The 13,488-nt window shown below is 37.5% G+C and overlaps 1 protein-coding gene across 4 annotated transcripts in view; it reads left to right on the top strand.

Annotated features, from left to right (window-relative positions):
* The window catches only part of SECISBP2 (SECIS binding protein 2), a 29,990-nt gene that overhangs the window by 2,595 nt on the left and 13,907 nt on the right, over positions 1 to 13,488 (top strand). For 3 of the 4 annotated variants that reach the window (XR_003253220.1, XR_003253221.1, XM_026064061.1), the window contains exons 3-10: positions 1,022 to 1,214; positions 3,134 to 3,260; positions 3,691 to 3,923; positions 5,030 to 5,117; positions 6,821 to 6,966; positions 7,555 to 7,710; positions 11,156 to 11,257; positions 12,438 to 12,557. Coding sequence is in view for 2 of the 4 variants with exons in the window: in XM_026064061.1 (XP_025919846.1) it covers positions 1,022 to 1,214; positions 3,134 to 3,260; positions 3,691 to 3,923; positions 5,030 to 5,117; positions 6,821 to 6,966; positions 7,555 to 7,710; positions 11,156 to 11,257; positions 12,438 to 12,557 (1,165 nt within the window). In the remaining 2 variants the exon portion in view is untranslated. The remainder of the gene's footprint in view (positions 1 to 1,021; positions 1,215 to 3,133; positions 3,261 to 3,690; positions 3,924 to 5,029; positions 5,118 to 6,820; positions 6,967 to 7,554; positions 7,711 to 11,155; positions 11,258 to 12,437; positions 12,558 to 13,488) is intronic. The other variant, XM_026064063.1, reaches the window with a different exon arrangement.

The following is a 13,488-nucleotide window of genomic DNA, read 5'->3' as shown; positions in this document are numbered from 1 at the left end:
AGGTGAGTATGGCCTGATCTACAGTATTTTTTAACATTGAAAAAATCCAGCAGACAGCAGCAGTACTTCTGTGAACTTTTTGCCTTGCTGGGGGGTTGAACCATAGTTATCATTTTAACTCAGATGTGTTATTTTTCTTCTCTGTGTGTAAATTATGATAATGAGAATTGCTTTGACTTCAGTCTTTCAGAAATTAAACAAACAATAAGAAATGTGTTATCTGAAGTCTTATCTTGATAAGGATGTTTTTCTGTTTTCATTATCTACCCAAGGTTATGGTAAACTGTTATAAAAATTAAATGCAACTTTTTCAGACTGAGAAATTTCCTTTCTCCCTAAACAAATTTGGATCTCAGTATACAGTTTCTGCAGAAAGTGTAGGAGGAAATTGGAAGAGGACTTTGAGTATACCTTTAAAGAAAAAGGCATGCTACAGACATGTTGTATTTTCATAAAATGTGATGGCTAAGTTCAGCTCTGGTTTTGACTGTTTTATAATCCTTCATTGTATTTCATACATACCTCATACCCTGTAGTGTGCTATACTCTTTGTTATTGAGGCAGTTTAAGACAAGTTTTACTATTTAATATTTCTGTTTTTCCAGTCAAATGTGTAATGCACGTCATGTAGTTATACTGTGCTTTTGGTTTGTTACACAAGAAAAAAACTACCAAAAATAAGTAGCAAGAATATTGGTATCCCTACAGAGAAATGGGGCTTGTAACTGTAACACAGACTAGCTTTGAAATTTGGAAATAGGTTTTCAGATAACACCTGTATTTTTAAATATTAACTAAAATACATGTTTTCTCCAAAACAGAATTAAAGTATTATTAAAAGCAGTCTATAACCGTGAATGAATACTTAGTTTAAATAACATGGAATACTTTTCTTTTGAAGTATAGCCTTCTTGTTAAACAAATTCCTCAGCCAAGGAATGATGTGCTTATCTAGACAATAAGTATATGCTGAAGGTTTGTCCCCTGACTTCTCATGTCTTTCTCAATATCCCTCATGTAGCCTTGTGGGAGATCCTACACTCGGTGAATACTCCTGCTGCTCTTATTCTCCCGATGTTGTTCCAAGTGTCTATCCAGTAGCGAGCTCACAATATCATTCTAATGCCTCTACATACTATAATAGTGCCGGAAGAGTCAGTGAATCTGCTGAACGAACGTATCCAGTCAGACCGGAAAGTAGGAATGTTTCAAAGGTAAGCAAATATACTATTCCAAAAAATTAAAATTAAGACATTCTTATTTTAAGTCAGTCTTTCCAAATGTTGTGTCCGTTTTTGAGGTGAATAATCACTTTCTGTTCTTGTAGCAATAATGAGGCATTTTAAAAGGATGGTGGTATTAACACACTCAACTTTAGATTTCAAAGAAGGTTATGGAATTCTGTAATTCGAGCGAATACAGGTTTTCAAGTAGTATATTTGGAAAATGAGGGGCCTGTATTTTTCTTCTCAGAAAGTAGCATAGGGAAAAAAAATAATCATGTATTTGTGAACTGTGCTCATTCATTGTCTGGGCTTTTTCAGAGCCTGGTGTCAGCCCCTGTGACCTGAGTTGAAAAGACCCATGGCTGATATCAGCTAAGCGGCTGATTAGTGATGCAGACCACATTTATCAGTGAAGGAATTCCACCTGCTACAGGTGGAAAACAATCCACAAGCAAGAAAAAACTTGTGTTGGAGTGCAGAGGGAGGAAGGGTTAATGTTAGACATGTTCTCCTTCAATCAAAAGGAAAACAGATGTTTGTGATTTTGTGTGTGTTTGTCCATTTGAGGATAAATTCCCTGAAACTTAGATAAAATTTTCAAACAAAGAATAGACAAGCTACTCCAAATTTTAAAATCAGGAAAAAAAATCAAATGTAGTATTAAGCCATTTCCCTCCGTGGTTGGACACTGTGAATCTTTAATTATATGCAATGAGAACAGCCTTGCAAATTAAAGTTATCTGTACTCCAGTCACATCCTTCTGGTTGGACCTTATTCTCTAGGCAGAGACCTGGTATCTTCACTGTGGTAAGGCACGTGTAGAGGAATTGCAAGGCTAACAGTTATATTAAGATACAAAGGCCAGAGACTTAAAATAAGCATTTTTAGTGCTGAGAGAAAAGTTAAACACTGAAGCCGTATGGCTCACAGTACAGGTGAGGTAATATTAAGAAATATAATTTGACTTCTGGGAGGAGTTCTGTGATCTATATAGGGCTGGGCTGAGCGCTGTTTCGTGTTCGTTTATTTCTTTGTGAGCTTTAAGAGAGAAGTTACTGACCTGTGTGGCTTTGCATTAATATGAGCACATCTCATAAGGCCTTAACATGTTAACTTTAGAGGTCAGGAAATATCTCTTCCCCCCCATCCAAGAAAAAAATATTTGTGCCAGATGTACTTAGCCCAGTATCCTGTAATCAGAAAAAGTTAAGCCACTCTTCTGTGTTGGTGTGAGTGCATGCCTAGTGCTTTTTTCTTGCCTATTTAGACCATACTGATTCCTGAGCCCAACTCTGGCAAGGTAAATGCCTGGTGAGAATCACAAGGCTTCAGGATTTGTGTGAATATGTTTGCTTTAGTGGGATCACATAGGTGCTTCTTTTCAAATTACTTTCTGGCTGCTCGAAGTCTTTTGGATGTTGCTGGCACATCAGGCAAGTTTTGCCCGTAGTATGTAGATTAGTCAAAGGCTTGGAATGCTTAAAAGATTTTAGCCCTTTTCCAGATGAAACTCAGTTTTAGAAAGTCAGACTGGATGATTTAAGACCAGGTTTAGGTTTTAAACTATTGGAAATGCTCCAGTTAATTTTAATGAGATCTTGAAAGTACAGTTGTCTAGAAACATATGGATATGATCCATCTTGCTTAGGCTGCAGTATGTGCTAAAAGTAACACAGTTAACCAAATGTAAATAGGATTCAATAACAAATCTCTAACTGGCTGTTCCTCTGATTTTTATTGATTATTGATGGTTATGGTGTACTAACTGTTTATGGTGTATTAACTTAAATTTCAAACTCCAGATGCACAGTTAGTTAACTATAACTCAAGTAATAGTAGGGCAAATTTGATGATTTAACAAAGCTCAAGTAAAATCAACTAAATATGTCACAAATATTTGCAGCAGAGGAGGTCAAAAGAGGGTGAGAAAAAATTGGRCAAGAAAAGGCATGATGGAGATGACTCTTCTGGCAGAATTGTGAACAGGACTTCTTTCCAGACCTCTGCATGCAGCAGAGATTCCATGAAACCAGGTACACATGGGCTGTTTGGTTACAAATATATAGAGTAGATGCAAAATAGTTGATTGTGCTATAACCCCCAGTTTGTGACCATGTTTCTAAATCTGTACTAGTTAAGGAGTAGGTTTTTTCCCGGGTAACTTTTTGACAAGAGATGGTGACTTACCCTTTTTGATGATTCCCCAGGTTCGTGTAAACTGATAAAAAAAGAATTTCCGAAGCAAGCAACTGAATTTACAATTGCTGTGGATTCACTGTTGTTTATGCATCTTGATTATAATGGCTACTTGGTTTTGTTTTGTTTTGTTTTTTTAATATGAAGTAAGTGTAGCCATAGTTCTTGTGACGATTACTGTGGTTATGTCAATTGGTGTGCTATAAGACATACATAGAACTGATCACAGGCAAGTTCTGTTGTTTTGACTTTGTGTACTTTATTCAGACAGGTTCAATAAAGCCACGATCAAGAAGTCAACACAAACTCCAAAAAAAGAGAGTTTACCTGTACCTGCTGTTGAAGCTTCTGCTTTGGATTTCTCCAAGTCACAGATTTTGGGAAGCAGTGAGGTATTGGATGTACAGTGTAGAAGTGGATCAGTATGTTCAGTGGAAAATAACATTACGTGCCTTAGTCAACCACTGAAGATACAGATGTCTCCTTCGTTCAACACAGAGGTTAGCTGATGCTTTCATGTTGCAAAGCTCATAAAAACAAAACTTGCATTAAGTTCAAGAAGTTATTTTTGCATTCGCTATGGTAATTTGATACCTGTTTAAGTAGCTTGTAAGGAAGTTTTATAGCCCAAGGTTTTTACAGTTCTTTTTGTTGATGGTGGTGCCAGTGCTTGCCATCTCCTCTTTTATTCTTTCTCACTATTCCTTCCCTGACTATGCTGGCAGTAGATAGGGGAAAGCCATGTACTGTTAGAATGTAGATTGGTGCTGCTATGGTCTTAGATTTCTAGCTTGCCTGTACAGAGCACATATATTCCTACAGGTTTCTTAATGGCTTTTTGCTTTATTTCTCTCCTGGAAATAATATGTAAGCAACCATTTATTCAGCAGTTTTAACAGATTAAAAAAAGGAATCCTGTGTCTGTAATATTGGTCTTAATTGCTGTGAATATTGTTCTTAATTGCTGTGTGTTAAAGGATAAAAATAAGAAGCTGAGTTCCCGAAGGAGGGAAGAAGTTATTGTTAAGATATATAGGTTTCTTAACTTAATTATTCATGTAGATTTCCTTGTTTCCCTGGTTGTTAGTAAATACAATACTGATGCATTCAGCAGCATGTTAGATGTGTTGTATCAGAGTTTTCAACAGTGATTAAAGATGATCCTTCTGTTTGAAGGATTCAAATAGCATAGTTTTTCCCAGTTTTGCCTTTCAGTGGAAATGCCTGTGATGGAGAAAATACCTTGTTGCTGACACTGTAATTTCCTTTTTCATTGCTARTTTGAATTTGATGATGGACTTTGTTTTTAATGTTTTTAGAAAGTTAAAACTTTCTTGTTTGTTCTTAGAATTATTGTTTGGATGCTGTTGTGAAATATAAGCAGACATCATCTTGCTCGTATAGCAGTAGACAGGCATCTGCTTGCATTTTGTAATGTTATAGGGTCCAAATAGTTCCAGTAAGAAGAACAACAGAAAAACTAGGCTACAAAATTCCCTACACCTTGATCTGTGTATGGATTGGGGACTTTTTTTTTTTTGTTTCGTTCAATTTAGAGTGGTCATTATATTCCTATTTTTATGATATCTAACCATCTATTTTATAGGAAGATGTTTCTATGGAAAGCAAAGCTCCTTTAAAAACTTCAGATGAAACAGTAGCCAGCTTAATTCCCTCTTCATTTAATGGTAGAGGTAAGTACTACAGACATAAATTATTTCTCTGTATTTGAACTGTTTGCATCTTATTAATTTGAAAAGATAAAGTATTCGCAGGAGCTGTTGAACAATAAAGGAATTAAACAGTAAGCTCATTACAAAACAAACAAAACMAAAAAACACAACTCCAAACCTTCTCTAGGGGCCTTTTAGTAAAGCAGCTGGCTACATCTCTTTCTTTGCAATACCAGTGTGATTTGGATGGTTTTGTAATTTGTAACATTTGTAAAATTTTTTAATTTAACACTTTTTGAAATACAAACAGATACTCATGAAAGGAATTCAAGTGAGAAATCATTTAAAGTTAATCTTCAAGCACAATGCCAAAAATATCGTGGAAGCAAATATTTGAATGAATTTAAATTTTCTTGTATTTTCATTAATATGCAAGTTGATTGTGTGCTGTGTAGTGTGCACCATGTTAATGGCTTTGATCAGTTTTAAGTGATACAAAGCTTTATCAGTTTCTTTCAACTGAGATAATCATTTATGGCTTACTCTTACTTATAGATTTCATTAGCAGATCAGAACTGTGATTGTCCTATTTTTCTCTGTGGTCTCATTGATGCTCAAGGGCTAATGTTGCTGCAGTTGCCTCCTGTGTTGATTATGAGGAGAGAGAGTAATACCTGTTGATTTGTTGGAAGTCTGTTGAGTCATTTACAAATTTTTCAGGAATAAGTGAGAGGTAAATATTTGATCAGTCTGGGTAAGCAGATTTTCTTTAAATAACTGATGGTCTAGTAGGTATGTGTTTTTATTCTGTGGCATATGTTATTTTTGTCAAGCCTGTTAAAAAAGAAGATTGCAGTGGAGTACTGTGATATTCTACATTAGTGCTGAAACGTCCCATTTGTTGTTTTTGCTTACCTGGTCTGTGGCTGTGAGGATGCAGGTTTTTTTGTTTTTTTTTTTTTTTTTTTTTTTAATAACCAAAAAAATATCAAGTGGCTAGTTTCAGGTAAGTATTTAGATGTAATTGAGTTACCTAAGTCCAAAATTATGTGAATTGTCAGCAAGACTCGTTCCTGGAGCCATCAAATGTGTTAAGCACTGAAGTTGTCTACACACCTGTCACCGTACTTCTGTGCATGCACAGAACTGCACCAGTCTGGACAGTTCCGTGGTTATCTTCCCTCTGACTGCCATAAGGATTCAGAAGTGACAGGCCGATCTGCTTAAGTGCCTTGAAAGGCCTACTAAAGATAAGATTTTTCCAGAAATTTTGAAGTCATCTGATAACATTTTTTTCCCAAATGCTGTCCTCCTCAGTTCTTATCCCCCAGAATAAAATAGCTGCAGTATTTATTTGCTCAGTAAAGTTTCTCTCATTCTTAAAGAAGAATTTAGATTTTGGTCAGTATTTGTTGTGTGTTAAGAATATTTTCAAGATGAATTAAGTATGAATTCTTTCAAAGTGCTGATATCTCTGGATGGTAGTGTGGATGAAATTCTTGCACACTAAAGCACATAAGAAAACCTTTCAGTTTGTATATTCTAAAAAGTCCTCTGGAGAAATGAAAAGTGCAAGTGAGCATCTTATTTCACTCTTTACGAGGAAAGAACATGGCTCTCTACTATATTTGATAGTACTTGATTCATTCATTACCAATCCTTTGCTTCTGAATCCCTGAGAAATATTTTTGTGACATCTTTGGATATCACTTTTTATGTAACAGCACTTCCTCAGACATCTGCAGATGGTTCTGCTCAGCCGCATGTGTCTTGGGCCATGGTTCTTTCACAGCCCCCAAAGAAAATTGTGTCATCGCCAGCATCTGAAGATCTTTCCAGAAGCAAAGGGAAGCAGGATAGTCAGGCAAAGGTACTTGAGAATTGTCTGCTCTAAACTCATTTCTATTACTGTGTAATGGTGTCTCTTGACCTGATGGATTGCCATTTTTTCTAGACTCCGTACACAGTGTCCACTTATAATGTAGCTTTTAAGAACAAATTAAAATTACCTTGTATATACTAGAACTTTTTTCTTAGCATCATTAAAAAAAATAACAGGACAGTGCAGCTCCAGCAACACTAACTTCCAAAATAACTGATTTGAATACATTATTTTTAAGCTGGACTTTTTTCAAATTTCTGACTTCAGAATCAGACAGAAAACATGGAAATCTAGTCTTATTAAGGGTGGATATTTCCTACTGAAATCTCAGTAGTGCAGATACGTTCTGATAACTGTGCAGTGTTCTTCAAGTGAAGAGTTCTTGCATTACCTCTGAATTTATGATAGGTCTTGAATTCACCTTGTCCACTTAGTATCCTAGCATAGGTTAATTAAGATATGCTTTAGCTGTGTAAGTTCGGTCACTTGTGATTATTTTGAATTTGTTTTTACTTTTATTTTCATATCGAAATAAATCAATGTTTAACAGTCACTCTCCATGATTTTTATCAACAGTCAGAAACAAGAAATGATGCTAGTGAAACTGAGCCTGAAGAAGGGTCAGATAAGAAGAAAAAAAAAAAGAAAAAGAAAAAGAAGCCTAAATCATCCAYTGAAGTAGAGAAACCTCATAATGAAACTACTACAGTACAGGAACCACCAAGGATTGAGGTACAGTAGAAAGGTCATGGTTGTTGTTATGATTTATTTTTATTGTTGTTTCAAGCGTAATGTGTGTATTGGAAGGCCAAATGTTAACCCAGCTTTCTACATATTCAAGCTCAGATCTCTTTTGCAGAGGAAATTTGGTCAGGGCTGTTTCAGTTAAGATGTTTGTTGTCAGAACTTACAGGTAAGGAAGAGACATGCCTTTTGATTACCAAGGATTGAATGAGCACAGAGGAGGGCAGGAGAGACAAATGGAAAGCAACAGACAGAAAAGACTTGGGAGCAAATTTGGAATGATGAATCTGAGTGTCTGGATGTTAACAGATTCTGAAAAAAGTAATTTAATGTACTGAGTGCCATAGTGATGCCGTGATTTTAAAGAATGTGGTACTAGTATCATCTCAAATCTGGAAGTAATTTTTATGGAGCAGAGTTGTTACYGATTGTTTACATCCCTGATTGGAGGGTTGTAGTCACTATTTGCAGATTTTTTCAAATTCATTTAGTCATCGTATGCGTACTAGTATTTTGATACTTCTGTGTATCAGTATCATGAATGCTTTAGACTCTCCCACCTTAGAGAATTGTTGTATGGTCTGTGGTTAGGTCTCTCTGTTCTTCTGTGTTCAGCCTTCTGTGCTGGAATGACTGCCTGGGTAGATGAGGGAAGTGTGGGACAGGTGAGCAGACAGTGAGGTGGACTGAGAACTGGCTGAATGGCAGAGCTCAGAGGGTTGTGATCAGTGGCACAAAGTCTAGTTGGAGGCCTGTAGCTAGTGCTGTCCCCCAGGAATCAATACCAGGTCTGATCCTGTTCAACTTCTTCATCAATGACCTGGATGAAGGGACAGAGTGCACCCTCAGCAAGTTTGCTGATGATACACCAGAAGGCTGTGCTGCCATTCAGAGAGACCTGGACAGGCTGGAGAGGTGGGCAGAGAGGAACCTCATGAAGTTCAACAAAGGGAAGTGCAGGGTCCTGCACCTGGGGAGGAATAACCCCAKGCACCAGTACAGGTTGGGGGYTGACCTGCTGGAAAGCAGCTCTGCBRAGAAGGACCTGGGAGWGCTGGTGGACACCAAGTTAAGCATGAGGCAGCAATGTGCCCTTGTGGCCAAGAAGGCCARTGGTATCCTGGGGTGCATCAGGAAGAGTGTTGCCAGCAGGTGGAGGGAGGTGATTCTCCCCCTCTACTCAGCCCTGGTGAGGCCACATCTGGAGTACTGCGTCCAGTTCTGGGCTCCCCAGCACAAGAGGGATGTGGCACTACTGGAGCAAGTCCAGCGAAGGGCTACGAAGATGRTTAGGGGACTGGAGCATCTCTCTTATGAGGAAAGGCTGAGAGAGCTGGGGCTCGTCAGCACAGAGAAGAGAACACTGACAGAGGGGATCTTATCAGCGTGTTTAAATATATGAAGAGAAGGTGTCAAGAGGATGGGGCCAGATGCTTTTCACTGGTGCCCAGTGGCAGGAYGCAAGGCAATGGGCACAAACTGAGACACAGAAAGTTCCATCTGAATTGAAGGGAAACACAAGGAAGAAGGATCACAGTACAGGACACACACATTGCACCAAAATCCATGAAGTGGATGCAACATCTATTGTGGCAGTGGGGGACACTTTTCAAGAGCTCCTGGTTTGCTGGGAATGCTCATCAGTGCGAAAAAAGGGGGAAGTGCTTGTATGGTACTCTTGGATTAGAAGAAYGTAAGAAGATTGTACACATGGAGTTTCTTGGGATGTAGGGGATTTAAGAAAATTCTGCTACGTGCAGAAGTTTACCAGAACAATTGGATTACTTGCTAGTTTTGTAAAAATTGCTAATTTATAAACCTGTTAAAGAGCATAAAGTGATGCACGTGGGGAAAAATAATCCTGTCTTTATGTACACAGTGATGGCTCTGAACTAGATATTTTCCTTCAGGAAAGAGGTTTTGAAGTTGTATTGATAATCAGGTCAGTGCTGGTACTACTGATCAAACAGGCAAACAGTGTTAGGAATTATTAGGAAAGTAGAAAAGAAAATAGAAAATATTATGACCACATAAAAATCCAGGACATGTCTGATCTAAATAAAATGTGGATTCTGTTTTCTTTTCTGTTCTCCACTCCTTAAAATTATTTATATACACATACACTAAAAAAGATACAGGAAAGGCTCCAGAAATGATCAAAGGTGTGAAACACTTTCCATATGAGGAAAGACTGAATAAACTAGGACTTCTCAGTCTGTAAAATAGATGACTAAGAGGGAATCAGAAGTGACAAGAAAGTAAAAATAAGCTATTTGTTTTTTCTTGTAATTTTGTTTGATGTCCTCTGGTTGTTACGGATAATGAGAACAAATAAAAGGAGGTGTTATATCACACTGAGTGCTAGATCTTACCTGTTCACTTTGTTACAGGATGTTGCAAATGCTGGAAACTTATGTGAATTCAAAAAGTGAATGGGCAAGCTGAAATAAAAATTTATTCCACTGAGGGCTTTTTAAATCCAGATATTACCTCTGGTCCAAGAAGACCGTAAGACAGAAGAGTGTGTCTGTAAATTCATTTTCCCTTTTTTGCATTTTTCTTTTGATATACTTACAAGCTTCTCTCAAAAGTGGGATATTGAGTTAAGGTATGACTGCTCTGACTCAACGCGTCTGTTCTTATGGGAGACTTTATTAGCATGGGCTATTTAAATTAAGATTTTAGGCTTCAGAAGAAGTATTGGTATGTTCGGTAGTATTGTATCACAGCTAAAAAGTGCAAGGAGAAACAATCAAACAAGAACAACTCTGGTGGATTAGCGTCATTGCTGACTGAGGTAGTGAGCTCCCCCGGACACAAGGTGGCCAGTGCAGAGCAAGCTCCGGTGTTTCTGTACTAGTGATTTAGTTATTCCATGATCTGGATAATGTATCCACTGCTAGTGAAATTTACTCATGTATCCAAGTGTACATAATCACTTGACTGATTTCTTTGTATTTCTACAGTATTTCTGTACTGTAGTCAAGAGTTACGACCCTTTTGCCTGCTCTTTCATTCTTCACCACTTGCATGTTTAAGGCAAGATTGCACAGCTGGAGACTGTACTAGAAGAAGAGGGGAAGTGGTTTACAAGGCTTTTAAATGGTTTGAAAAACACTCCTTTAGGAGCCATTTAAGTCTAATTATTTGTATCAGATGACAGCAATAACAAGCTGCTGTTGGAAGCATTTTTTAGTAACTCTTTCATCCCTGAATTAGCTGCTGCTGCCTCATAGGTGACTCTTAATCATTGTAGCCTGATTACAGTTGATGGCAGACTCAGCTTCATGAATTTTTGTCTAGTAAAAACAAATTATGATGAGTCTTTGATAAGGAGCAGGGAGAAAAACATTTAAACATAGGAAAGCTCAGTTTTAGGAATTTGAACTTGATAGTTCTTATAAAAAGAATATCTTATCTTTTATTTATTTAGGATGCTGAAGAATTTCCTGATCTGGCAGCTGCTTCTGATAGGAGAAACAGACTGGGATCTCAGAAGTCATCATTTTCTCCTGCTGTCAGAAAGCAGTCTGAAGTAAGTACTTTTAGGACTTTACCTGAATGTTCAGAAAATAAGCAGGAAAAAATTGCAAATTTTAAATGAAACTGAAGGTGGAATTCATCTGACTAAATGTAGATGCCTGTGACGTAGGCCTGTGCCCATGCCACTCACCTTAGGTACTCAGTGGACAGTGAAGAGCTAGTCAGTGTAGTCTGTATCCTTACCAGCCCAAAGGAGATGCCTGTTTGGTCTGTGAACTACTCCCTAAACTCTGGACAGCTGACTCATATGTAGACACCTGTGCTGTAGACACTTGAAGTTAGGTGAGATGAATTCTGTCTCTGTGGTTTGTCTTCCTACAGGTAATGTTTTGGTTTAATTTTGCATTTCATAATTGTATTATGTTTCTAGGGCATCTGAACAGTGTAACATTTCAGTGTCAAACTGTGCACGGGTAAGAACTTGCGAGTCTGACATTGAATCCATCCCAAATGCAAGCTATTACATTAAAACTAATCCAAAGCTGTGCGTGTTAAAACAGAGGTAAAAAAAACATGAATCTCCACTGAAGAGTTATAAATCCAAGCTTTTTTTTTTTTTTTTTGAAAGTAGCTTTGCTGCTAGAAGTTTTTGTCCCTTGGTTTTGTTTCACTGTGAATATTAGTGGTTAAAAAAGAAAAAAAAAATTTTGTTTGCTTTGTTTGGGGCAATAAATTGCATTGGCAGGGAGGAATGAGCAGGAAAAGGTACACTGATTACTCAAACCAGCTTTGCTATAAAGAAGGTGTAATGCAGACCTGCACTTTAAATGAGATAAACCTTTTAGCTTTATAAGCCTAAGTGGAATATAACTTCTCAAAATGTACATAAATTGTAGAGGCCTGCTATCATTAAGACACTTGTGCTTTTCTGTAATAAATATTTGAAGAGGAAGCTGCCTTGCTGTTTCTCCCCCCCCCCCCCAAATCTGAAGAAAGGAAGAAAAGCATGAGTCTCACTAATCAATACAGCACCCAATAAACAGTCATATTTTTAGAAGAATCTTGTTGCTCGCTACTTCAGGTCTAGATCGTAGCTTTACACCCCTTTTACTGTAGATAGTCTGACTAATACATTCCCTTTGAATTCAATGGTGTCTTTGCTTTCTCCTTTTATGTATGTCTTTAAATATTTTCTCTTCCTTCTTGTTACCTTTTGCCTCTAAATTTCAAAGGTTGATCTCCCCGAAGAGTCCTGTGATAGCCGTTCTCCCAAGCTGGATGGAACGCCCAAGGTGGAAGGAATATCAGCAAAGCAAACTACATCTGTTGCATTAGAAAGAAAGAAAATGCAGGTAAAGTAAATTCATATTTGAAAATAAGTTGGCAACCCAAAATGACAAAGGACACTAACATATTTAAATGTAAGACCTAAGTCCAAGCATGACTGTATTCATACTTTGTCACTGAGATAAGTGACAAGTTCCTCTTGATTGGGAACACTCAGTGGTAGTAATTGCTAGGCCCCAATTTCAATGTTGCAGTTTTTAGGGAAAAATACTAGCTTTTCATTAATGTATGCAAGTTTCAGGTATCAGGAATTATTGTTTCACCTGTCTTATTTGATCATGACGTAAGTCCCGTCCTCACTGATTGTCTTTAGAAGTTGGGAACCACTTAAAAGTGGTTCTGCCTCATTTAGATAAGAAGGTCCACTTAGCTTGGGAGAAGGAGGAGGAAAATGGAGCAACAGTGAGGTGAGTGTGTAGTTCCATGTGGATGAGTAGGTTGTTACATAGCTCTGAGGCAAGATGAGGTCCTGGGCTCAGAAGGAGGAAGTCACATCCCTTAATGCTATTGTAACAGAAGCTGTAATGAATTGAACCTCCACGATGGGGCTTCTTAAAAGTACTAAATCCATGAGCCATTTCCTTAGCATGTTCTGCAGTCATAGCTTACCCTTTCTTAGTCTTTGCTAGACTATGCATTTGTAATAACATGAATGTTCTTGTTTTAACTTCTAGTCTGAAATGTGACACTATTATAATCTGAATTATTGAATGTGATGCCAAATGTGGGACACTACTTTTACCTTCTCTTCAAAGCAGACAGAAAGGTTACTGTTAGTTTTATCAGGAGATGGTGCTTAAAGGAAGAGCTAATGACCTCTCTTTTCAAAAAGACACCAGAGCTGACGTCTATATATTGCAATCACATGCCTAGAAGATTCGCAGAGTACCTAAGATTCTCCTATTCTTTTAACACCACTTTGCAATTCTATTAAGC

The sequence above is a fragment of the Apteryx rowi genome, unplaced genomic scaffold (assembly GCF_003343035.1).
Source record: "Apteryx rowi isolate R43461 unplaced genomic scaffold, aptRow1 scaffold_208, whole genome shotgun sequence".
Taxonomy (NCBI): domain Eukaryota; kingdom Metazoa; phylum Chordata; class Aves; order Apterygiformes; family Apterygidae; genus Apteryx; species Apteryx rowi.
The sequence above is the reverse complement of the archived record's forward strand: the minus strand, read 5'-3'. Positions and strand labels throughout refer to the sequence as shown.